Genomic DNA, 24,928 nt, shown 5'->3' on the forward strand with positions numbered 1-24,928 from the left:
CTACATTCACATGTCATTCACACCCACATCTGGGTGGTTGAATGTCACACCCTTTTTTGGATTTATTAGCCACCTCCCCATAACCATTTCTTATCTTTACCTAAGTCAGCATAACCATGTAATTGACATTTACCAAGTAGGTAAAACGCCCTCCTATTTTGGGCTATAGGGAGTTATTATTCCTCTTGGTTTTATATGCCCATATTTTTCTACATAAACAAGCCCTCACCTCTCCCTATGCTAAGTACTGAGAATCATAACGCTAGCTCAAATTATGAGTCTAGTTCAATGCTAGGAGAGTGTCGAGTTTTGTTCATCTCTAGATTCTTGTCTTGCTTTCCTTTAGTCACATTGATTTTGGGTGTCTTCATAACTAAATTTAACATGCTATCCTCCTTAGCCCTGACTAGTGTCTTTAAGATGTCGGGGCGAAAAGGTTGTCTTCCCCCTCTACCTCTAGGAAACCAAAGCAGCTTAAAAAAACCTCCATCTCTATTTCTGTAAGGGATTCCCCCCTCTTCGGTTCCTCCCAAGCCAATCTTGGTGGCTTCCAGTCTCTTTCTCTGCTCTGCAAAAAGTGTCTTGCATCTTCTTGTCTCCCTTTGCTGCCATAACCACCTAATTTTCGCCTTAACCCTAAATTTCCCCTTTGCTTCTTCGATCCAGAAAGTAAAGTTTTGCTTTGTAGGTGCTAGGTCAATTTTAGGTGTTTACAATAGGCCATGCTAGTAGACTTTTGATTGAATGTAAGCCTTGTTTCAATCTTGTTATGAGCTCGATGTTTAAGGGTTTGTTGTTATGTTTTGGTATCTTACAATATCATGACATTGTTTTTATCTCAACTTAATGATAAAGAACTTGTAATCTTGAAAGAGAGGTCACAAATTCATAGCCATATGTAAAAAGTAATTCCATATAATATAGATCATCTTTAACCCAATAGGGTAGATTATAAAAAGATTCATTTACACTCTTTTAAATAAAGATTTTTAAAAAATTTGCTCAATAAGATCACCTCAATTCCTTCAGCAACACCCGTAGAAAGTTTCGGTAGCAACCTCTTCACGACCATAGCCTTAAATGACAGGAAAATTCTAAAAAACTGGTGGAGGGAGGGATTTAGAGTGCCATTCAGCTCTAAATATTTGAAATTAATTATCCCGACTGTAGAGACTCTCCATCCATGGAAATGATATAGAACTGTCAATCCATGGCAGTTTACTGTCATTACTCGCTATTTTCGCGCTACTCCTTACCTTCAATTTTTCCGGGGAATCGTGAAAACGGATGTAGGAAGAGTACAACAGTTGGTGTGAGATGCATAGCTAGCAGTAGTAAGGAACAGGAGAAGAAAATAGCAGAACCAGTTAAACAAGAGGTCAAGAAGAAGGTGAAAATAGTGGAACAAGTGAAACTAGAGCCGAAGCTTCAATGCAATTCATACAGAATGAAGCAGAACTGTTCATGGAGCGGAGGGTTCAGCTTGGGCATAGACCTGGGGCTGGCCAGAACAGGGGTTGCCGTCAGCAATGGTTATGCACCTCGCCCCGTTTCTGTAACGCCTACCCCAAATTTTAAAATCCTAGACACTGTTCATTATGCGTACTTTCAACATTCCCAACAATCTAAATCCCTAATACTAGTGAATTATGCATATCTTTCATCATTAGCAATGATTTGAACTCCTAGCGGTGATGCATTAATTCTCTACTGACTGGCACTTATTGGTGGCTCTAGGTTTTGGAAATGCGAGGAGAGCCATTGGAGCGTCGGCTCATAGAGATAGCCGAAAAAGAGGTAAGCAGGCGATTTTCATTTGTTTTTTCGAGTTGAATTTAGAGATGGTCATAAGGTTGAATCCAACCAATATATCTAGAAAGATACATTGTTGTTTCCCGCAGTAAAACTATTTCTCTTTTAGAAAAAAATAAAATTTAAGGCTGCTTTGACTTAATCATATGCTTTTGCAACAATTGGCATCGTAAGGTTAAGTTGGGAACCTGGTCATAAGATTAAAATCCAGCAGTATAAAATTTGAGCAATGTATTAACATAACTGGAAATAAATCTTCCTGTAGTTTGGCTAGCCAATGCCTTATAAAACAATTTTTTACATAATAGTGAAGATGTGTACTTCATGGAGGAGGAATAGGGTTAGGGTATGCACACCTTGTTGATGTAAGGTGAACAAGAAAACAATCTAGTTGTGAGCTTCCAGCTGAACGTTCTCAATCACCGAATTGGCGTTTCCTTAGTGATGGTCTAAAAGAATACCTTTACCTTCCAGCTCTTCTCGTGAGTACCACTCTCGATGGAATGCTTCCTCTCATCTCCCACGTGTCTGGGATGAAGAATCAGTGAGTGTTCTAAGAATTCACAAGTTTAACCCGAAGGCTACGAATTGTCTCTTCGCCTATTCTTAGTCCCATGTGAGTGCTGAACTAAAATGAAGGGCCATGGGCAGTTAGGACAGCATTGCAAACAAGTTCCGCTCTGATCATTTTGTCTCGATGGATGTCCAAGGTACTTGGAATATATTCTGATTATACATCCTCAATAAAAAGGCTTTCGGTCCCACAAATGCTACTTAGATAGTGGATGACTATTATTTTCCTACCTTCTTCCTTGAAGTGTTCTCTCATCCTTAGTAAATGAGAAGTGGATGGCTTTTCCAAGTTGCTATTCTTGCAATTTCAGATAGGTAGAAGTTCCATTGTGTCCTTGAAAAGCGTAAAACCCCTCACTGTTCTACTAGAATCTACTAAAAAGCAGATCCATTTTTTCCTTTACCTGCTTATCAACTGACTGTAATTTTTCAACCATTTTGATCTCCTTTAGTATATCTGATTCAGATACTTCAGTCTGCATGCAACTTATGAGTCAAAGCATTGCTTAAACCTCATTTTTCTCACCGTTGTACTCAGAAATCAGATGCACTGCAGTGACAGCAACCAGGATGACTGCATCTATTCAATGAAGTGTGTTATTGACAAGAGTTTTCAATCACCGGACATTTTTTGGGCTGATGAAATATATTACCTCCATCATTGCTCTAGTCTTCATAGTCATGAGATATGGGGATGCTAATGAATCTACCCTTGGAGAGGTGTATGAGTGCATTGATAGTAGGCTTCACCAAATAAAGGTTACTATAGGTTTGCGTGGACAAAAACCTAATTAGGGTTAGGGATAAAACACTCATGGAATGTTTAAATTTTTCACTTCGCAAGGTCAGGTGTGCCCATGGGCACTATGGAATTGGGATTGAGCACTCAAGGGTGTAGGTGATCCTTCATGCAACAAATCTTTGCTTTTAGGAGGTGCCTAGGGGTGTTTAGTTAGGGTCTGGAGAGCTTGTATTGTCAAATTGTGACCACCAAGAGGGCAAGAAATAGGTTTAGACGAGCCTAAAACATACTAGGGAAATGAACACCAAAATGAAGACAAAAATATAATGCAGAAGTTGGAGGTTATGCAATTTCCATTATGGCAGGCTCTTAGAATACTTTTTGAACATTTTTTTATGAGATGGGATGATTTTAATGCCCTTTTTCGAAAATTATTGGTATGTGTGTTAATTTTGAAAAGTAATTGAATGAATTAATTACGAATATACAACCGCATATAAAGGAATTACAAGACGGTGTTCTAAAAAGAACGAACTGTAAAACTAAAGCTTCGACATGAAGCTAAAAAACTTAAAACGTTAAATAAAGCTAAAAAGCTAAAATCTAAAGAGCAGACTATGTGTTCTTATAGAAGAAGCAATAGTTTCACTTAACGAACTAAAAAGCTAAATGACTATTGTAGACACCCATTTTTGTCCACTTAATTAAATAGATATTTGATATTTATTTGATTATTTAACCATCATTCAACTATTAATTAAATTAATATTTAATCAATTCATCCTAACTATGTTCTTCTATTAATTAAATAAATTATTCAATTTATTTAATTTAATTCACTTAACCAAATTCAGACAATTAATTAAATAAATAAAGCATATTTGTTTAATTAATCCCATCTCTCACATTTAAATTGTAAATGTTAAACAGATTATTAGAATAGTTTTATTTAATCAGTTCTTTGATCTCTGTATGTTGTTAATTCGATTTTATTTTTCTATCGAATTGCCTCTGTTGGTTTGCAAATTACATATATCTGTGACTGATCTCTGTAGTGATTTTATTATTGTATGTAATAAAATGAATCTTTGGCAATGTCAGTATGGAGTTTCATATTTATCCGTATACTGGTCGCCTATACTCTATTATCTTTTCTTTTACATCTGCAGGGAACATGTTTGGCATCTATATATCATTCACATATTGGATCGTGCCTCCACAGGGAGTTGTGACCCCTGTGTGGAGTCACGTCCTACCCAACATTGGCGTCAACAATTGAAGAAATACTTAGGATGTTTGTTTATGTCTAAGTATTGTTAGTTAAGTCTGCTAACAAATATGCAATCAGTACGATCGTTACTGTGCGACGTTCGTCTGAGACTATAAACTTAACACTCCCTCTTAGTCTCAGAAGAATAGGCCTAATACATATCACTTTAACTGAGCTCAACACTAATCTCATGAGAATCTCATCACCTAGGTGTGAAGTATCAACGTGTGATACTAAGGATATACTCACTTTGACATCCATGTTATGGTATGTGCACTGACATTAATACACTTACATAATGTCTACCATAACTTATCATATTACTGATATTCAAATTGTATGATTTTCAGTTTATATGATCTTCCAAACATTTGTAAGATCGTCACCTTACAATGTTTAAATACAAGTGTTCGTTAACTAGAGAATCGTCATCCTTTAGTAATGTACACAAGAAAGATTATAAATTTCATATACTCATTTATATGAACAAGAAGTTTACATAATTAAACATCTTTATATATATATCAATAATTATATTTTAACCATACCAAGAAGCCTCCTGAAGTGATCAATTTTCACTCTTGCTAGAGGTTTGGTGAGAATATCAGCTATCTGATCTCTTGTATTGATATATTCCAACTTTATTACCTTTCTTTCTGTCATATCTCTTACATAGTGATATGGAATCTCAATGTGTTTGGATCTATCATGGAAAACTGGATTGACTGAAAGTTTAATGCAGCTTTGGTTGTCACAATGAATGATTGTAGGTTTTAGGCTTTCACCAAATAATCCTACTATCAGTTTCCTCAACCATATTGCTTCTTTTGCTGCCATGGATGCAACTATATATTCAGCTTCTGTAGAACTCTGGGCTACAGAAGATTGTTTTCTGCATATCCAAGATACCATAGCTGATCCCAAACTGAAACATAATCTAGAAGTACTCTTCCTGTCTGTTACGCTTCCAGCCCAATCTGAATCAGAGAATCCATGTAGGTTCAATTCAGTGTGTTCATAGTGAAGTCCATAATCCAGAGTACCTTGAAGGTATCTCAATATATGTTTTACTACTACTAAATGTATTTCTTTGGGCTCAACCATGTGTTGACTAAGTGCATTCACTGCATAACATATATCAGGTCTGGTATTGACAAGGTACATTAGTGATCCAATAATTTGCTTGTATAATGTCGGATCTGCAAACTTAGAGTCTACTACTGCTTCTTTTAGTTTATGAAGATTTGTTTCCATAGGGGATGACATTGACTTACAATTCAACATTCCAAATCTCTTTAGAATGTCAATGGTGTATTTACCTTGATTTAGATAAATACCATCTGGTCTTTGCCATACTTCTAATCCAAGAAAGTAATGGAGTAATCCTAAATCCTTCATCTCAAATTCTGAAGCTAGTTCTTGTTTGCATTTTGTAATGAGATGATCTTCTCCTGTAATTAATAAGTCATCTACATATAGTATCAACATCAGCATTTCACCTTTGACTGTCTTAAAATACAGATTTGGATCAGCAATGTTCTTAGAGAAACCTATTCCCAATAAGTAACTGTCAATTCTTTCGTACCATGCCTTGGGAGCCTGTTTTAATCCATATAGTGCTTTTTCTAACTTGCATACATGTGTTTTTGCATTATTTACCTCGAATCTTTCAGGTTGTTCTAGATATACTTCTTCTTCAATTTTCCCATTCAAAAACACAGTTTTTACGTCCATTTGATGAACTGTCCATCTTTTAGATGCTGTTGTAGCTAGGATTGTTTTGACTGAAGTGTATCGAGCAACAGGTGCAAATGTTTCTTCATAATCAATTCCCTCCTTCTGTGAGAAGCCTCGAGCAACAAATCTTGCCTTGTGTTTTTCTATACTGCCATCAGCAGCATGCTTGATTTTAAAGAGCCATTTAGAGGATACAACTGATTTTTCTTTAGGTCTAGGCACAATTTTCCATACATCATTTTTTAAGATAGATTGATATTCCTCTATCATGGCATTCTTCCATACTTGTTGTTTAAGGGCTTCTTCTGCATTTGAGGGTTCAACATTTATGATTTCTGACATTAGAGTCACATAGCTAGAAAATCTTGAAGGTCTTTTGCTTTCCCTAACTGTTCCTCTTGGTGCTGCATAGGTTTCTGCTTCCTATACTGTTTTGGTGGCCCATAGTGGTCTTTTCCTGGGGTTCTCAGTAGTAGTGTTCTTTTGTCCCAATGTGTTTTCCTCAGGATGCTCCCTCTATGTTTCAAAAATAGAATCTTCCTCCAAATTTATGGAGTTGGTTGAAGTTTCATGTGTAATGGAACTTCTTGTTTTGTTAATAGCTACATCTTCTTCAAATATGATATCTCTGCTTAATTCTATTTGTCTTTGACCAGGGATGTATATTCGGTAGGCTTTTGAAGTTTCACTATATCCTACAAAAATCCCTTTCTGCCCAGTGGGTTCTAGTTTAGTTCTTTTCTCCTTGGGTACATGAATATAGACAGGAGATCCAAATATTTTGAGATGGCTAATATCAGGTTTAGTTCCAGTAAAGACTTCTTCAGGAGTTTTGTCAATGATATGAGAGTGAGGACATCTGTTTTGAATATATACAGCTGTTTTAGAAGCCTCCCCCCAAAGTGCAATTTCTAAGTTTTGATCAAATAACATAGCCCTTGCAGCTTCTACCATTGTTCTATTCTTTCTTTCTGCAACCCAGTTTTGTTGAGGATTATAGGGTACTGTGAACTCCCTCTTAATCCTAGCATCTTTATAGAATTCTTTAAATAAGTCTGAAGTGTATTCCCTACCATTGTTAGTCCTTAGTGTTTTGATTTTTCTACCAGAATGGTTTTCTGTAATAGATTTGAATTCTTTAAATTTTCTAAGTATCTCTTCAGATTCCTTGCTTCTAAGAAAATAAATCCAAGTTTTCCTAGAGAAATCATCTACAAATATTACATAGTATAATGAATCTCCTATTGATGGTTCAGACATAGGTCCACATAAATCAGAGTGAATTAGTTCTAAAACATCCTTAGTCCTTCTAGAGCTACAGGGAAATGAGCTTTTAATGTTTTTCCCTAGTGCACATCCCTTACAAGTGCCTGAATGAATTTGATTTAATTTAGGTAGTCCTATGACTAATTTCTCCATAGAGGGTAGAGCGCGAAAGTGTAAGTGCCCTAGTCTTCTATGCCAAATTTCCGTTTGATTTGTGACTTCATGAAATAAAGTCTGATTTGGCTCATTACACAATTCATATAGATGACCTTGTCTGTAACCAATCACTTGTGCTCTTTTGAAGGTGGATGATTTTGGCCATGCCATTACCTTTCCTTCTATGAATGAGACCCTATATCCATTATCTTCAAGCGCAGAAATAGAAACTAGGTTTCTTTTGATTCTTGGTACAAATAGTACTCCGGTGAGTTGAACTGAGATTCCAGACTTTAATTTTATGGTGCATGTTTCGACACCTCTTACCGGATGTGCAGAATCATCTCCTATCGTTACCTCCTCATTAGATTCCTCTTCCATTGAGTCTAGTGATTCTTTGAATCGAGTGACATGCCTTGACGATCCACTGTCTATCACCCAAGTGGTAGATTTGTTTGAAGCTTGACTTGAAAGTGTAGAGTAGAATACAAATTTCTTAGATTCAATTTCTGACTTCCTCCCTACTTCGGTGAATGATGCTTGTTGTTTTACTTTGTTAGGACAATTGAATGACATGTGTCCGTACTGATCACATCTGTGGCATTGAATTTTTGACATGTCTCTCTTACTTTTCCCATGGTGAAATTTTCTTTTCTTGAAGTTTTTCTTCTTACCTTTCTTATGAGAGTCAGTATTGAGAATGTGAAGATCCTGATTTTTAGTTTTATGATTGCCCCCTTTTATTTGCCTTGATTCTTCTAGAAGACAGTCTTCCCTTAGTCGGTCAAATTCTATATAATTATCTCTTGCATTTATGCCTTGTTTGAATGATTCCCAAGAATTAGGCAATCCATCTAGAGTAATCATTGATAGTTCCCTTTTCTCGACATGATAATCAAGTTTTTGTAGTTGATCTCTTAGAAAACCTACTCTCATGAAATATGAATTCATTGATTCCCCTTTATTCATGCTTATGTGGTTTAATTGTCTTTTTAGAGCTAGGGTTTTGCTCGTATTGTTTATTTCATACGTCTTCTCTAAGGTTCTGTACATTTCATATGCTTTATCATGTTTTGATATAATTGGTATTATATGATCTCTAACTGCGTCGATAATGATTTTAACTGCTTTATCATTTCCTTCAGTCCATATAGATTTCTCTGGTTTAGCCTCGGGTTCAGGTTTGTCTTCTTTCACGAATTTGTCTACTTTGTTCTCTTTTAGCACGATCATAATTCTGACTTTCCAAGATGCAAAATTTGCTGCTCCTTCAAGTCTGTCTTCGAATCTGATTGTGTGCGCCATTTTAATGAGTCTTTGTTTAATTGTAAACTTCTCCCTTAGTCTGTTCGGATCTTTGAATAGTTAGCTCTGATACCATGTAAATGTTAAACAGACTGTTAGAATAGTTTTATTTAATCAGTTCTTTGATCTCTATATGTTGTTAATTCGATTTTATTCTTCTATTGAATTGCCTTTGTTGGTTTGCAAATTACATATATCTGTGAGTGATTTCTGCAGTGATTTTATTACTATATGTAATAAAATGAATCTTTGGCAATGTCAGTATGGAGTTTCGTATTTATCCGTATATTGGTCGCCTATACTCTATTATCTTTTCTTTTACATCTGCAGGGAACATGTTTGGCATCTATATATCATTCACATATTGGATCGTGCCTCCACAGGGAGTCACGATCCTATGTGGAACCATCGTGGTTCCACATAGGGTCGTGACCCCTGTGTGGAGTCACGATCCTACCCAACATTGGCGTCAACAATTGAAGAGATACTTAGGATGTTTGTTTATGTCTAAGTATTGTTAGTTAAGTCTGCTAACAAATATGCAATCAGTACGATCGTTACTGTGCGACGTTCGTCTGAGACTATAAACTTAACATAAATAAATAAATATTTATTTAAATTCCTAAATCCCTCACCCACTTGCATCTTCTAGAAAATGCAAGTTGCAAGTTAACCCTCTTCCTAATCATTTCTAAAATCCCTATCATTAGCCTAATCACCCTTTAATGGTTTGCACATTCCTAAACCAAAGGTTAATCCAAAGCCCATCAACTCAAACCTTTAATGTCTTCCTTTAAAGGCTTTAAGCCTTTACTGGTTTCATTCTAGAGTCTTCTCAAGCCTTTAATGACTTCCTTTAAAGTTTTTAAGTCTTTAATGGTTTCATTCTAGAGTCTTCTCAAGCCTTTAATGGTTTCCCTTAAAGTCTTTAAGCCTTTAATGGCTTCCTTCAAGTCTTCAAGCATTTAATGCTTTGACCCCCTCTCCTCTCAAGCCTTCCCTTGTTGACACTTGTCGACATGTGATTGGCTTAAAAGAGAGCACATGGATTGAGGATCAACACTTCCTCAAGCAATTCTAACCCTTCCTCAATCAACTCAATCTCAACCCTTCATTTGCCCATTTTGCCTATAAATAGAGCTCATTTTTTCATTGTCACACACACACACAAAAGAGTTATCCGTGCATTGTTATTTTTCTTAGATTTTGAATGATTTGTATGATGTTTTAGCTCTTCCACTAGTTGGAGATGCTAGTTTACATTAACACTTCATTTGCATCCTCATCCACACTTGACATAATCAACCATCTGCCATCCTCCATTTGACATCCCTTCGTGCTAGTGCTCAAGCTGAAGGCATACTTCACATAGTAGCAGGATCTTGGAGAGGAGGAGGACAAGGAAGAGCCATGGCATAGAGAGCATCATGAGGGAGTAGTATTCATGTTTTGTTTTATTTATTTCCTAACTAGCTTCTTGTGTTAATCTTCTTTGATAATGCTTTAGATGGATTTGTTTTCATGTTTTGCTTATGGTTGAAAGCTTGTTACTAACATGATTTCCTATTGGTTAATGCTAATCTCCATCTTCATAGCGTTTCAACCATTAATGAAAGAACTAAATATAAGTGACTAAAATATAAAAAAATATTCTAGTACCCTCCCTTAATAGTCATTCTATCTGCTACACCAAGTTGCCCTCTAAATTTGACAAACTTTGCCGGGCTCAGAGACTTGGTGAGGATATCTGCAGTTTGATCTTCTGTTGGAATGTACTGTAATATCACTTATCCATCTTCAACATGCTTGTGGATGAAATGACAATGAAGCTCCACATACTTGGCCTGCTCATGGAAGACTGGATTTTTGGCTAATTCCAGAACCCCTTGATTATCACAAAACAAGGGAGTAGGTCTTGGTTGAGACATTTACATGTCTGCAAGCATCCTACGTAGCCAAATTGCTTCACATGCTGCCTTAACAGTTCCCTGATACTTTGCTTCAATCGATGAAAGAGCTATCGCCTGTTGCTTCTTGCTGGTCCATGTGACTACACCTGTACTAAAGCTAAAAACATACCCAGAAGTTGACTTTTTGTCATCGACACAACTTGCCCAATCTGAGTCTGTGAAACCAACCAGCCTAGGATCTTTGCTTCTGTTGTACAAAATGCCAAAATCAGGAGTGCCCTTCACTTACCTTAGTACATGCTTCGCTACAACTCAATGTTCAACTTTTAGGGCTGACATGAAGTGAGAAATATAGCTCACAACATAACTCATGTCATGTCTAGTGGCAGTGTGAAAGATGAGGCTGCCCACTAGTTGCCTGAATGAAGATTCATCCACCACAAGTGAATTTGATTTGGCTGATAATTTCAACCCTATCTCCATAGGTGTAGATGCAAGTTTGCAATCTTGCATCCAAAATTTATCCAGTAGGCTCTTGGCATACTTTGATTGAGAAATGAATATGTGGCTATCAGTCTGCCAAACCTCTACACTGAGACAATAATGGAGAAGTCCCAAATCTGTCATATCAAAATTCTTGCACAAAGTTTGTTTGACCTGCTTGATCAAATGTGCTGCATTGCCAGTAATGATGAGATCATCAACATAGATGACTAGAAATAGAATATCATCATCAGTATGCTTGACATACAAATTGGGATCGGAAGGACTCCTCTGAAAGCCTTGATCAATCAAATACTTATCAATTTTTATGTACCATGCACAAGGATCCTGTTTGAGGCCATAGAGTGCTTTGACTAGTCTACATACCTGGTGTTCTTTACCGACAACCTTGAAACCTAGAGGCTGCGTCATGTAGACTTCTTCTTGCAAATCACCATTGAGGATTGACATCCATTTGATGGACTTTCCATCCTAATTGAGCTGATAGAGCGAGGACAAGCCAAATGATACTCATCTTGGCTGTGGGAGCAAATGTTTCCTCATAGTCAATGCCCTCCTTTTGTGAAAACCCTTTTGCTACTAACTGAGCCTTGTACTTATCAAGGGTTCCATTAGCTTTATACTTGACTTTAAACACCAATTTGCAGCCAATGGGCTTCTTCCCTGGAGGAAGATCTGACAATACCCCAATGTTGTTTTTCAGAAGACTATGTTGTTCAGTTGCCATAGCCTGTTCCCACTCAGGTACACCTTTAGCCTCTGAATATGTTTGAGGCTCATAAATATTGTGAATGTTGGCCATAAGAGCAAAATTAACTTTGTTTTGCTTGCTCTTGCCTCTAGTTGATCTAGCCTCAATGAGCTCATTATCATGAAGATCACCAATGGTCTGGGCCCACCACTTAGGTCGTAGAGTAGAAGTACTAACATTTGTTGTAGGATGAAGATTACCTTGAATATCTAGAGCAAGCTCATTTGGATGTGGATCCAGATGGTCCCGAGGAAAATTAGGTGGCGCAATGTCATGCCTAGGAGACCCCACAACTGTAGAGTCAACTGAATCCCTCCCATTAGGTGGAGCTAAGGGAAGGCGAACACCCATATCTGTAGCCTTTGGAGGTTGATCCTCAGTGCTCAAAACAGGAGAAGGCTGAAAAGGCCCTTGCTCTTCATCAAATACTACATCTCAACTAAATATGAGATGATTAGTGTCTACATCAATCAATCGATAAGCCTTATGGTTGTCACTATAGCTAGTGAACATCAATTTCTGACTCCTGGAATCAGTTTGGTGCGCTTGGTATCTGGAATCCAAACATAAGTTGTAGAGCCAAAAACTTTCAAATGACTGATTTTGAGCCTCTTGCCAGACCAAGCTTCCTCTGGAGTCATCTTCTTAATGGCCTTTGTGGGAGACCCGTTCAGAAGATAGTCTGCAGTGAAGACCGCTTCTGCCCAAAATTGCTTTGGAACATTTCTATGCTCCAACATAGACCGAGCCATCTTAGTGACTATATGGTTTCTTTGCTCAACAACACCGTTTTGCTGAGGGGTGTAAGGTGTGGTAAGCTGATGCTTAATGCCATGTGATGCACAAAAGTTGGTGAAATTTGTAGAACAAAATTCCCCTCCATTGTCGGACCGAAGAGTGACTATTTGATAGCCAAACTCTTTTTCCACTAAGTCCTTAAACTTCTGAAACATGTCGAACACCTCTAATTTCTGCTTGAGAAAATACACCCACATGCATCTACTGAAATCATCAACAAACAATGGAAAATTCTTGTATCCAGTGACTGATGGAGTATTCATGGGACCACAGATATTTGCATAAATGAGCGGTGCGCTTGGTATCTGGAATCCAAACATAAGTTGTAGAGCCAAAAACTTTCAAATGACTGATTTTGGGCCTCCTGCCAGACCAACCTTCCTCTGGAGTCATCTTCTTAATGGCTTTTGTGGGAGACCCATTCAGAAGATAGACTGCAGTGAAGATTGCTTTTGCCCAAAATTGCTTTGGAACATTTCTATGCTCCAACATAGACCGAGCCATCTCAATGACTATATGGTTTCTTTGCTCAACAACACCGTTCTGCTGAGGGATGTAAGGTGTGGTAAGCTGATGCTTAATGCCATGTGATGCACAAAAGTTGGTGAAATCTGTAGAACAAAATTCCCCTCCATTGTCAGTCCGAAGAGTGACTATTTGATAGCCAGACTTTTTTTCCACTAAGTCCTTAGACTTCTGAAACATGTCGAACACCTCTAATTTCTGCTTGAGAAAATACACCCACATGCATCTATTGAAATCATCAACAAACAATAGAAAATTCCTGTATTCAGTGACTGATGGAGTATTCATGGGACCACAGATATTTGCATGAATGAGCTGCAAGACCTTGGATGCTCTCCAAGCGTCTCAATCTGAAAACGGAGTCCTATGCTGCTTTGCAGCTTGACAAGCTCTGCAAACTCCTAATTCTGAGTTTGAATCTTAGGTAATCCTACAACTAAATCCTCCCGAATCAACTGAGAGAGATAGTGAACATTCAGGTGCCCATATCATTGATGACAAAGAGTGCTGATGGAAGTACTACTAGCTGCCATGGTGAGCTCCTGAGAACCACCAGACTCAACAAGTCTATAAAGACCATGATCCTCAATATCAACAACAATTGTAGTGTGAGTCTCCCTGTCAACAATGCTGCACTTGTGCAAACCAAAGATGACATCCGGCTGCGGAGAATGCTGCATAATTTGAGTGACAAACAATAGATTGAGCTTCATACTAGGTACAAAGCATACATTGAGAAATATCAAATCCCTCCCACCAGATGAAATCTGAATGTTGCCCTTGCCGACAATAGTATACTCCTCGCCTCCTCCAAAGATCACCGAATCAGTGAAAGGCATGTATTCTGTATACCAATCCGGACGATGTGTGAAATGCCGAGAGGCTCTAGAGTCAATGTATCGGGCTGATGATTGCACATCATCAGATGGGCTTTGGGCCATGAACGCATAGAAGGCAGATTCCTTCTGATTAGGATGCGTGGCAGAATTGGCCTTTTACTTGGACCCTCCCTATTTAAATTGCTGGGGTGCTATCAACTTCCTGCAATCTTTCACCAAATGGCCAAACTGATGACAATAGTTACATTGTAAGCTCTTCTTCTTCGAAGACTACTAAGGTGGACCTTGACCTTGTCCTTTCTGCTGGAAGGACTGAGCTTTACCTTTGTTCTTATCCAAAGCTTTGGTTGTGAAGGCTTGTTTAGTGCACAAACTAGCGCTGCTTCCATTGATCCTTGCTGTAGAAGCTTGTTGCATAGATGTTACATCCGTTTGCCCTAGTGCATTTATGCTATACTTGCAAGATGTTTAACGTGCCCTAGTTTTTCATGTTTTAATTTGAACGAATATGCTCAGATGTTCATGCATATTTGAATGATGTCAACTATGCTTAGAATGATGATTTGATGAATCATAATTGGTAAATTGATGACTTGATAGTTAACATTATGACATGATGTTTTACTTTTGTCAATGATTTATGAAATGTCAGAATAGGAAAAGATTTTGATCGAACGGTTAAATTGGCCAAGTGTGTGCAGGAGATCGTCGTCCTCCATGGAGGGAGGAAAAGTATCATCAGGTTGGGAGGTAAAGAGAAGAAAGAACTAATGCCATCTAAAACCCTAACCCTGAGCTGGTAGTCTCATGTTTGACCTTGTCAAACTGCGTTAGTCTGTGCGTCAGGTAACCAGAGTTGGTCCGTGTAGAGATTTAGGGTTCTCAACCCTAGGTTATTGACTTTGTTTTCGTGGTGTTTCGCTACTATTATTATTGAATTTTTAATTATTTAATTAATTATTATTTAAATTTCACAGAGGCCCATGTTTTATCATGTTAATATATTTATATATTTACATATATCAATATATATATCTTATGCATAGCATGTATATGAGAGTACGTATACCCGACAGTATACGTGCTCCCATAGGCATGCATACATAGGGCATATATATTCGTATACATAAATATAAAAATGTTTACAAAATTCTAGCAAAAGGTAAAGTTCAATTTAAAAAAAAAGAGACACATCCTTTTGTCGCTAAAGGTATTAGTGACTTAAGGTAATAAGGATATTAAACATTTATTCCCCCCCCTTTTTAGTGCAATTCATTAAACTTCTAATATTATTTGGTTATGATATTTTTATTGGCCAAAATAAAGCGTTTTGGTGTTAGATAAAACGTTTTGTTTTATGAAGATTTCATATATCAAAAAAATGAATTAAGTCTTGGTCATTTTTTGGGTGTGAATATGAAAGTCTTCTCCAAGAAGCCAAAACACAAACCCCGTGAGGAAGCAAGCATGCATAGAGTGACCTTCCTAAGGCGGATTTGGGATTCAAGCCTGGTATTAGGGCGTTTTGCAAAAGGGAAAAACGTGCTTGGAAATACATAAGCTAATTTGGGGGGATTGAACGATTCATTCTCTTAGTTTTGGCAGCCGAGGAAATAAAGTTTGATGCTCTGCAATTTTTCGTTTTCTACTTTGCGTCTCTAGAACGGAGGGTTTGCTGTAAGGAACAACGTTGGGAAGCATCCTTCAGATATTTCTTTTTCTATAAATACACCAGGTCATGTATTCTGGCTAAAACCCTGCGATTTTGTTCTAAATTCCATTCATTGCTTCTTAAGTTTCAAAATATAGTGATATGAAAATGAAAAAAAAAGAGAAATACCGAGATATATCTGTTATGTGCGATTTGTTTAAAGTATTGGATAAATTTAAAAAAAAATAAAGGGATTTCTAAAAACTCCCTGGTATATCTTGTTATCTCTGGAGTATGCTCAATTTGGAGCAAGTATAGAGAATTGCTTTGAAAATGGTATAAGGTTAAACCCTTCTGCAGTATAAAGAGTATAATTGTTACTGTTTTCTGCTAAAACATTTAATAGCAACCGGCCTAATGTTATTTCTTATGAATACTGAGTAGGGTTTGGGTATGCTGCAAATAAAAGGAAATATACATTTAATTCTGTTATAAATCTTCTTTCAGCTTCTGCCTTAGCAGCAAAATCTCTATATCATTATGAATTCAGTGGGTATGTTGGAACTATCTGAGCTTTTAAAAATAATTTCTACTCAGCACATACTTTTATGACTAGTTGTGAAATTATTCCACTGTTTTAAGACCAAAGACTGTAGTAGCAGTCTTTTTGATGACTAAGAGAAGCTAAACAAGAAAATCCTTGAATAGGAACTGTTTGTCACTTTTGTTTAAATAAGAATGCCTGCTAGTTGAAACAACTGATAATACTTAATATGTACTTTAACATATACTGGTAAGTGTATATTAGTATGGTTACAACTGGTAATCAGCTAGTTGAAGCAACTGGTAATACTTAACATATACGTGAAGGTATTTATACTTATGTATACTTGTATATGTACATTAACATATACTTGTAAGCATATATCAGTATAGATTATAACTGATAATCAACAGAGTAAACTAGTAAAAGGTTTTCAAGCATACCTCTCAGATTAGAGAGGGTGATCTTCCTAAGACCTGAAATAAGAAGATTTCTACCTCTTAATTGAGTTATTTCTGGATTATCTAAGTCTGAAAAGTCAAAACAGCAGCAAGGATGTCCTATTGTTTGGGATTTACCATCCCTTGATTATGATAAAACTAATACCCTAGACTAGGAAGGTAGTGGGTAGAAGGTCACCGCTGTACCTCGATGCAGATAGCATCACCATTGAAAGAATACTCTCAAGATGCTAGGACAACAAAGACATGTCAGGCATGGTTTACATTCCATACTTATGAGTTGGATGTACAACTGGCGGCTCTTATGCCCCCTACTTTCTCATTTAAGGGATTTAGTGGTATCATTGCAAATCTTTGCAAAAATGAATGAGAAGAAATAAACAGTAACTTTTAAGAGTACTAGTGCTGATAACAAATGAATGTTAAACATATGTTTGGTCATAGTTCCTAAATGAGTTTAGTTGAACCTACTTGACCCTAGACCTATGCCGAGAAGGGTGGTGATCATTAATAGCACGCTAATTCATGCTTGCAATGTTTAAACCTTGGCCAAGGTGGTGCTGCTTAGTTCAAGCTACCGTTAGATCATTAGTACCAGATACACCTCTAGTCCGGATCGTCATACTAGTTGGGGGTTACCCATAGTGTATGGCCGACTAGCATGTGTAGGTCCTAAACACCAAGTCTTAGATGGCATTGAGTTCCACTTCCCGTTACCTCCCTGCGAAGGGTCGGGCCAATCTAGTTGGATATGGCACGGGGGACTCGTAAGTCCGTGGTTGGGCGGAAAAGCGCCCTGATGATACTTTCCCTCCTCACTGGTATGTTGATAAAGTTATGAAGTTCATAATGTTAGCATCAGATGAAATGTACTCTCTAAACCCTCTCTCTTCATTTTAATGCAATGTGTTAAATACTTTCATATCTTCCGTTCATGTTTTGGGTTAATGTTAATGTTTGTAGCTTCAGTCGAATGATCATTTAGAATACATATAATATATGTTGATTAATAATAGTATATTATTATGTTATATTATTATATTATTATTAATCATATAAAATCTAATATTCAATATTAATCTATTATATTATTCTAAATTAATAATTGATTGATGAAACATTATAATATTGATTAAATTATTATAATTAAAGGAGAGACATGTCCGTTCAAGGACATGCCTCTCCGAAGGAATATATATAGTATAATGTTATTCAATTTGAGAACACATAGAATTCCAAGAATGCAAGTATCAGATTGAATCAGATATATACATTAAAATACATCCAATAAAACCTGGGAAAATCAAAATGGTATTAGAGCTCAGGGATGTGAAGTTTAATTTGGAGGTTGGAGAGGGTTGGAGAATTCAGTTTTTTTAGAATTTTCAGTCTGAAATATGCCATTGTATGGCCCTTGGTTGGCCTCAAAATGAGGACTATAATATATGGATGGAAAGATCTGTGTTTCTAGTTTTCAAATATGTTTATCTCATCAAATTTGATTCAGTTTTGTGCAAGATATGACGACTTTGGTGCATGTCACTTGAAACCCTACCTAGGGTTAGCAGTTTTGGGAAAAATGTCATAACTTTTGTTTTAACCGTTGGATCTCGCTATAACTTGGAGGAAATGTTTGTAATTAGCTTTTCTAACATCTCACCGAAGAGATTGGATAAACTTGGTAAATTGCAAAAGTTATTAACGACTGTGTGTGGCAGATCATAATGAAAGTGTTGATCAAAATTATGAAAATGTTCTACATCATTCAAAGGGAATTATGATGAGAGATGATTCATGCGTGATATTTCTTATATGGGCTCACCTTATGAAAGGAAATGTTTTAAACTTAAGGATGAAAGCACAATAAAATTGAATTAAAGGGAGAAATAAATTGATGCTTATAAACAAATTGATGATTGAGACCAGATGCAGAGGGAGTCTGACATTTCAAAAGAGGACAAGAGGTTGATACAAGAACTTGAGCTTCAGAGGGAGAAGATGGTTCAGTCAACTTGTGACAATTTCGATCATAGTGATTGAGAGGGATTTTCACTATTGAAGGTGAAACACTTATGAGGTAAATAATGCTAAAACACATGTATGCAAGTTAGAGAAAGCACTATATGAATTAAAACAAGCTCCCAGAGCATGGTACGAAAGAATTGACAGTTACTTATTAGAGATAGGTTTCTCTAAGAACATTGCTGATCCAAATTTGTATTTCAAAATAATCAAAGGTGAAATGTTGATACTCATATTATAAGTATATGACTTATTAATTATAGGCGAAGATCATCTCATTGCAAAATGCAAACAAGAACTAGCTTCAGAGTTTGAGATGAAGGATTTAGGTCTACTCCATTATTTCCTTGGATTAGAAGTATGGCAAAAACCAGATGGTATTTATCTAAATCAAGGTAAATACACCATTGACATTCTGAAGAGATTTGGAATGATGAATTGTAAGCCAATATCATCTCCTATGGAAACAAACCTACATAAACTAAAAGAAGCTATAGCAGATTCCAAATTTGTAGATCCAACATTATACAGATAGATTATTGGATCATTAATGTACCTAGTCAATACCAGATCTGATATATGTTATGCAGTAAATGCACTCAGCCAACACATGGTTGAACCCAAAGAAATACATTTGGTTGCAGTAAAGCATATATTGAGATATCTTCAAGGTACCTTGGACTATGGACTGCATTATGAACACACTGCATTGAACCTACATGGATACTTTGATTCAGATTGGGTTGGAAGCGTGATAGACAGGAAGAGCACTTCACGATGCTGTTTCAGCTTGGGATCAACTATGGTATCTTAGATTTGCAGAAAACAATCATCTGTAGCTCATAGCTCCACAAAAGCTGAATATATAGCTGCATCCATGGTAGCTAAGGAAGCCGTATGGTTGAGGAAATTGATAGTAGGACTGTTTGGTGGAAGTCTGAAGCCTACTATCATTCATTGTGACAATCAGAGCTGCATTAAACTTTCAGTGAATCCAGTTTTCCATGATAGATCCAAGCTCATTGAGATCCCATATCAATATGTAAGAGACATGACAGAGAGAAAGGTAATAAGATTGGAATATGTCAATACAGGAGATCAGACAGCTGACATTCTCACCAAACCCCTAGCAAGAGTGAAAATTGATCACTTCAGGAGGTATCTTGGTATGGTTAAAATGTAATTGATGTCTAAAATTATGTAAACTTCTTGGTCATTTACTTGAGTACATGAATTATGTAACCTTTCCCTGTGTTCATTCCTAAAGGATGACGATTCTTTAGTTAACGAACACTTGTATTTTAACATTGTAAGGTGACGATCTTATAAATGTTTGGAAGATCATATAAACTGAAAATCAGACGATTTAAATATCAGTAATATGATAAGTTATAGTAGACATTATGTAAGTGGATTAATGTCAGTGCACATACTATAACAGGGATATCAAAGTGAGTATATCCTTAGTATCACAGGCTGATACTTAAAACAGGGATATCAAAGTGAGTATATCCTTAGAATCACAGGGTGATTCTTTACACCTAGGTGATGTAATTATCATGAGATTAGTGTTGAGCTAAATTAAGTTTTAGGTCTATACTCCTAAGGCTAAGAGGGAGTGTTAAATTTAGTCTTAGTCGTAACTCTAAAATCGTAATTTGTTTTAGCGCCCAGAAAATTCGATTTTATACTTGCGATTTAATTTAGTATTAAACTAACATACTAGTTTGTTATTGTTATGTTTGGTTTAAGTAATCCCGCCGGTGTAGAAGGATCGTGGCTCCACACAGGGGTCACGACCCTATGTGGAACCATGTGGTTCCACATAGGATCGCGACCCCCTGTGGAGGCACGATCCAATGAAGACAAATGATATATATCTGCCACCCTTGTTGAATAAAATTACATACGATACATGTGGTGAACGTAGAAGATATAATTGCTTGGTCTTCGCATCTGCAGAGGCAAACTGATAAGAGCTTGTGGATAGAATTGCCGACTGAGGCAATCCACGTGAGAGCTCATGGATAGAATCGCCGATTGAGGCAATCCACGTAAGAGCTTGTGGATAGAATCGCCGACTGAGGCAATTCACGTGAGAGCTCATGGATAGAATCACCAACCGAGGCAATCCACACAAGAGCTTATGGATAGAATTGCTGACAGAGGCAATCCACGCAAGATCTTGTGAATAGAATCGCCGACGGAGGCAAATTCACACCTTGAGACTATGGTCCCCTGTGATGAGCATCATATGGTTGATGCAAATACTCCCAATATTATGAGATGATATTTTTGAGTTATGGTGAATATCACGTGCCTTGATATTCTTGTTTATACCATACTTCCTGATATCATAGTGAGATAATATTTTCTCTATTCCATAATTAATCTAGACTTAATGCATTTGCATTGATTTTATCTTCCCTAGCTAAGAGGGAGTGTTAATTATGTTTTGTGTAGCTATGGCGAGGGCCATAAGTGTTGACATGGGAGATCACTACACATTATGTCTGATCATCCTCCCTAGCTAAGAGGGAGTGTTAATGTTTGTAGCTTCAGTCGAATGATCATTTAGAATACATATAATATATGTTGATTAATAATAATATATTATTATGTTATATTATTATATTATTATTAATCATATAAAATCTAATATTCAATATTAATCTATTATATTATTCTAAATTAATAATTGATTGATGAAACATTATAATATTGATTAAATTATTATAATTAAAGGAGAGACATGTCCATTCAAGGACATGCCTCTCCAAAGGAATATATATAGTATAATGTTATTCAATTTGAGAACACATAGAATTCCAAGAATGCAAGTATCAGATTGAATCAGATATATACATTAAAATACATCCAATAAAACCTGGGAAAATCAAAAGTTAAGTTCATTATGATGCAATTCTCAGTAAAAGCTAGTTAGAGCTAGTTACTTTCAGATATTTGTTCATACTCCAAAAAAAAAAACTCTTCCTTTATATGTTAAGTTGCAATGTTCATGTTAACAGTTATATTTGTTTTAGCATGTTACATTTATGTTCAAATGCTTTATTTCATTTTAGCATGTTGTTTCGTTTAGCATGTTACAATAGATTAGGAAACTTCAGATCAACACTAGTAGAAGTGATATTGAGCGTATCAATGAAATGCTCGTAGGATCTGGGAAGGCTCTTCAGTGTGATCACTACCATAGCCTCTTCAGCCCTGGTATGGCCAATAGCTTGCAACTGGTCATGGATGTCCTTGATCTTCATAAGATGTGCCTGGATAGATGTCTTTTCATCCATCATGATAGAAAGCAACATATTCTTTAGAAAGAAAGCTCAACTCTTGTCGGACATTTCATGAAGATCCTTCAAGAGATCCCAAATCTTTTTAGTTGTTTTACTTGAAGGCACCTGAGGGAGTTGATCATTTGTGATAGACAACTTGATGAGCATGACAACCTCTCGAGCGTGCTCATCAAATTTATCCTGGTCTAAACCTGATGCTGTAGGACGAGAAGCCTTGCCCAAAACAATGTGATCAAGGCAATGATACTGAAAAATGGTCAACATGCGTTCTTTCTAGGTGTTGTAGTTGTGGCCGTTGAACTTTTGACTGTGTTCCAACATGACATTGGTCAAAGATGCCATCACGGAAATTAAGGTTGAACGAGGTCAATCTTGTGAAGGCACGAAAAATTAGATAGAAGAAGCTGATTAAAAAATCAGAATAGAAACAACTGCACAAAGAATTTGAAATCTTGAAATGAAATTCGAGGCACGAATCCCAATGCGTGAATTCTGAGGTTTGCTGAAAAAACCCAGAAATTAAAATTTTCTGCAAATTTAAAACCTGTAATTCTTCTGAAAAAAATCAGAAAAATAATAATTTGCAAATAAAATATGTTTTTTTCTTAAAAAAATAGTAAAAAAAGATGATTTTTCTGATAAAAAAAATAAAATAGGGCATTGGCAATAACCCTAGGCACTGGCGGGAGAAGTAGGGCACACAGAGAAAAATCGTGCACGAAAAAACTGTTCGTAGGCTTGAAAAATCACAAAAAAAAAAATCGCAGAAGACCCTAGGTGTAAGAAAATCCGCAGGTCACCACACAAAACCCAACAAATAATGCTCAAGAAAAGTCGCGAAAATTGCGCAGAACACGATGCCAATAAAAAAAGCGACCCACAAAATCGTGCAGCCGCCAAAAATGCAAAAAAAATCGCGACGGAAAAAACTCAAGAAGATGCCAAAAAACGCCGACACTGCAAACCCTCGAAAAGCCAAAAAATGGCACCACGAAATAGTAGAAAACCCCGATGAAAATTGTAGGTTGAAAAGATGAAAAGGGCACCAATAAATTTCAGACAACCTTGATGAATGTCATGCCACCAATGGAAAAAACAGTAAGCCAAACCTGCGATGTTTGAAAGAGAAAACCCTTGAACAAGACCTCAGAAAAAAACACGACCAGAATAAAAAAATTGCGGCCTGCAAAAAATCTTCAACACGAACCCTATCCCAGAAAAGAGACTTTTTTTAAAAAATCTCTTAAAAAAAAACTTTCGAAATTTTTTAATTTTCATTCTCTAATTCCATGATGAATATACAACCGTATATAAAGGAATTATAAGACGGTGTTCTAAAAAGAATGAACCGTAAAACCAAAGCTTCAACATGAAGCTAAAAAGCTTAAGACGCTAAATAAAGCTAAAAAGTCAAAACCTAAAAAGCAAACTATTCGTTCTTATAAAAGAAGCAATGGTTTCACTTAATGAACTAAAAAGATAAAAAGCTAAGTGACCATTAATAAAAGAACTAAATATAAGTGACTAAAATATAATTAGATATTCTAATAAATTTTTTTAGAGGAAAGATAGTTTTAAAAATAAATTCCTTCAGGCTTTGTTTGCTTTCTTTTCATCCTAGGTTATGATTGGAATTGTTTTAGAAATAAATTTCAGAAGGCTTTGTTTGATATCAAATATATGTGTAATTGTGTCTATCACTGTATAGAGGGGATGCTAACAAGAAAAGCATTTTGAACTTTCATCTTCTACTTCATGTATGTTAGATACCCGACACATTCTTTATTCCAATATGTCTTTAGGGGGATCCATCTAAATGTATGTATATGATGAGGATTTTGATTGGTGAATTCAGGAGGTAGATGAACTAATTATTGGGATTCCAAAATCATCTGATGGAACAGAAAATGTTCAGTCCAATAAGGTGAGAAGCATTGCTGGCAGGATTGCAGTTCGAGCAGCAGAAAGGTGAAGTTTTTAGTTCCCTTTAAATCTATACCAATTAATATATAATACAGTTGAAGGCTCTATTTCTTAAATTATAATACATCAATCATTCTGGTTGGATTCATTTCTTGTGTTTACCTTATGGCTGCCACAAATTAGGATCACATAGGCATACACATTTTTCACCATTTACACCACAAAGGCTATCTCTTCACCATTGGCACATGTTCTAGTTTATTATTTACTTAAACTTCATCACATTTGTAGAAAAGAAAAATGCTGGGATTTGATGCAATCATATTAGTGATTTTGTATTGCTCCCTCCTTCCTGTGGTGTTTTCTTTTAAATTCAATAGGTAGCTAATAGTGGCAGCAATTGAGAAAGTAGGGACGAAAGTTTTAACATATTGTTTTGGCCTTAATTTTGGAGGAAATGTTGTGAACTTTGCCTTTGTTGTGAAGATTGGATTAGAAAGGAAGGAGGAGGGATCACTGATATGTACAGATGTTATGGAACTCTACAGGAAACGCCATCTGAAGTCTCTGAAATGTTGTGTTCTATAGGAAGTTTCCCAATTTTGACAGATGGTTTTGGAAGACATTTGGAGACTAATAGGAAACATCATCTGAAGTCTCTTGTTATCTAGAGGTGTCCCCATATGTGTCTTTGAGACAAGAACCGATTTTCAACATAGGAGACGATTACTAGGGGTCAGTGTGCAAGGAGTGCATAAGATTTTTATATATGAGGTTTGTGTTGCTTTGTTTGCCCCAATTTCAAATGTAACATGTGAATAGTAA

The 24,928-nt window shown here is 36.4% G+C and overlaps 1 protein-coding gene across 3 annotated transcripts in view; it reads left to right on the forward strand.

Annotated features, from left to right (window-relative positions):
* The first annotated feature begins 1,017 nt into the window (after positions 1-1,017).
* Positions 1,018-24,928, forward strand: part of LOC131078378 (uncharacterized) — a 49,554-nt gene continuing 25,643 nt past the window's right edge. The window contains exons 1-3 of one of the 3 annotated variants that reach the window (XM_058016053.2): positions 1,018-1,532; positions 1,738-1,797; positions 24,085-24,148. In XM_058016053.2, the coding sequence (XP_057872036.1) occupies positions 1,211-1,532; positions 1,738-1,797; positions 24,085-24,148 (446 nt within the window). In that variant the 5' untranslated portion in view covers positions 1,018-1,210. Of the gene's footprint in view, positions 1,556-1,737; positions 1,798-24,035; positions 24,149-24,928 lie in introns of all 3 variants that reach the window. The other 2 variants (XM_058016054.2, XM_058016052.2) reach the window with 2 other exon arrangements.

Source organism: Cryptomeria japonica, chromosome 3 (genome assembly GCF_030272615.1).
Source record: "Cryptomeria japonica chromosome 3, Sugi_1.0, whole genome shotgun sequence".
Lineage (NCBI taxonomy): Eukaryota > Viridiplantae > Streptophyta > Pinopsida > Cupressales > Cupressaceae > Cryptomeria > Cryptomeria japonica.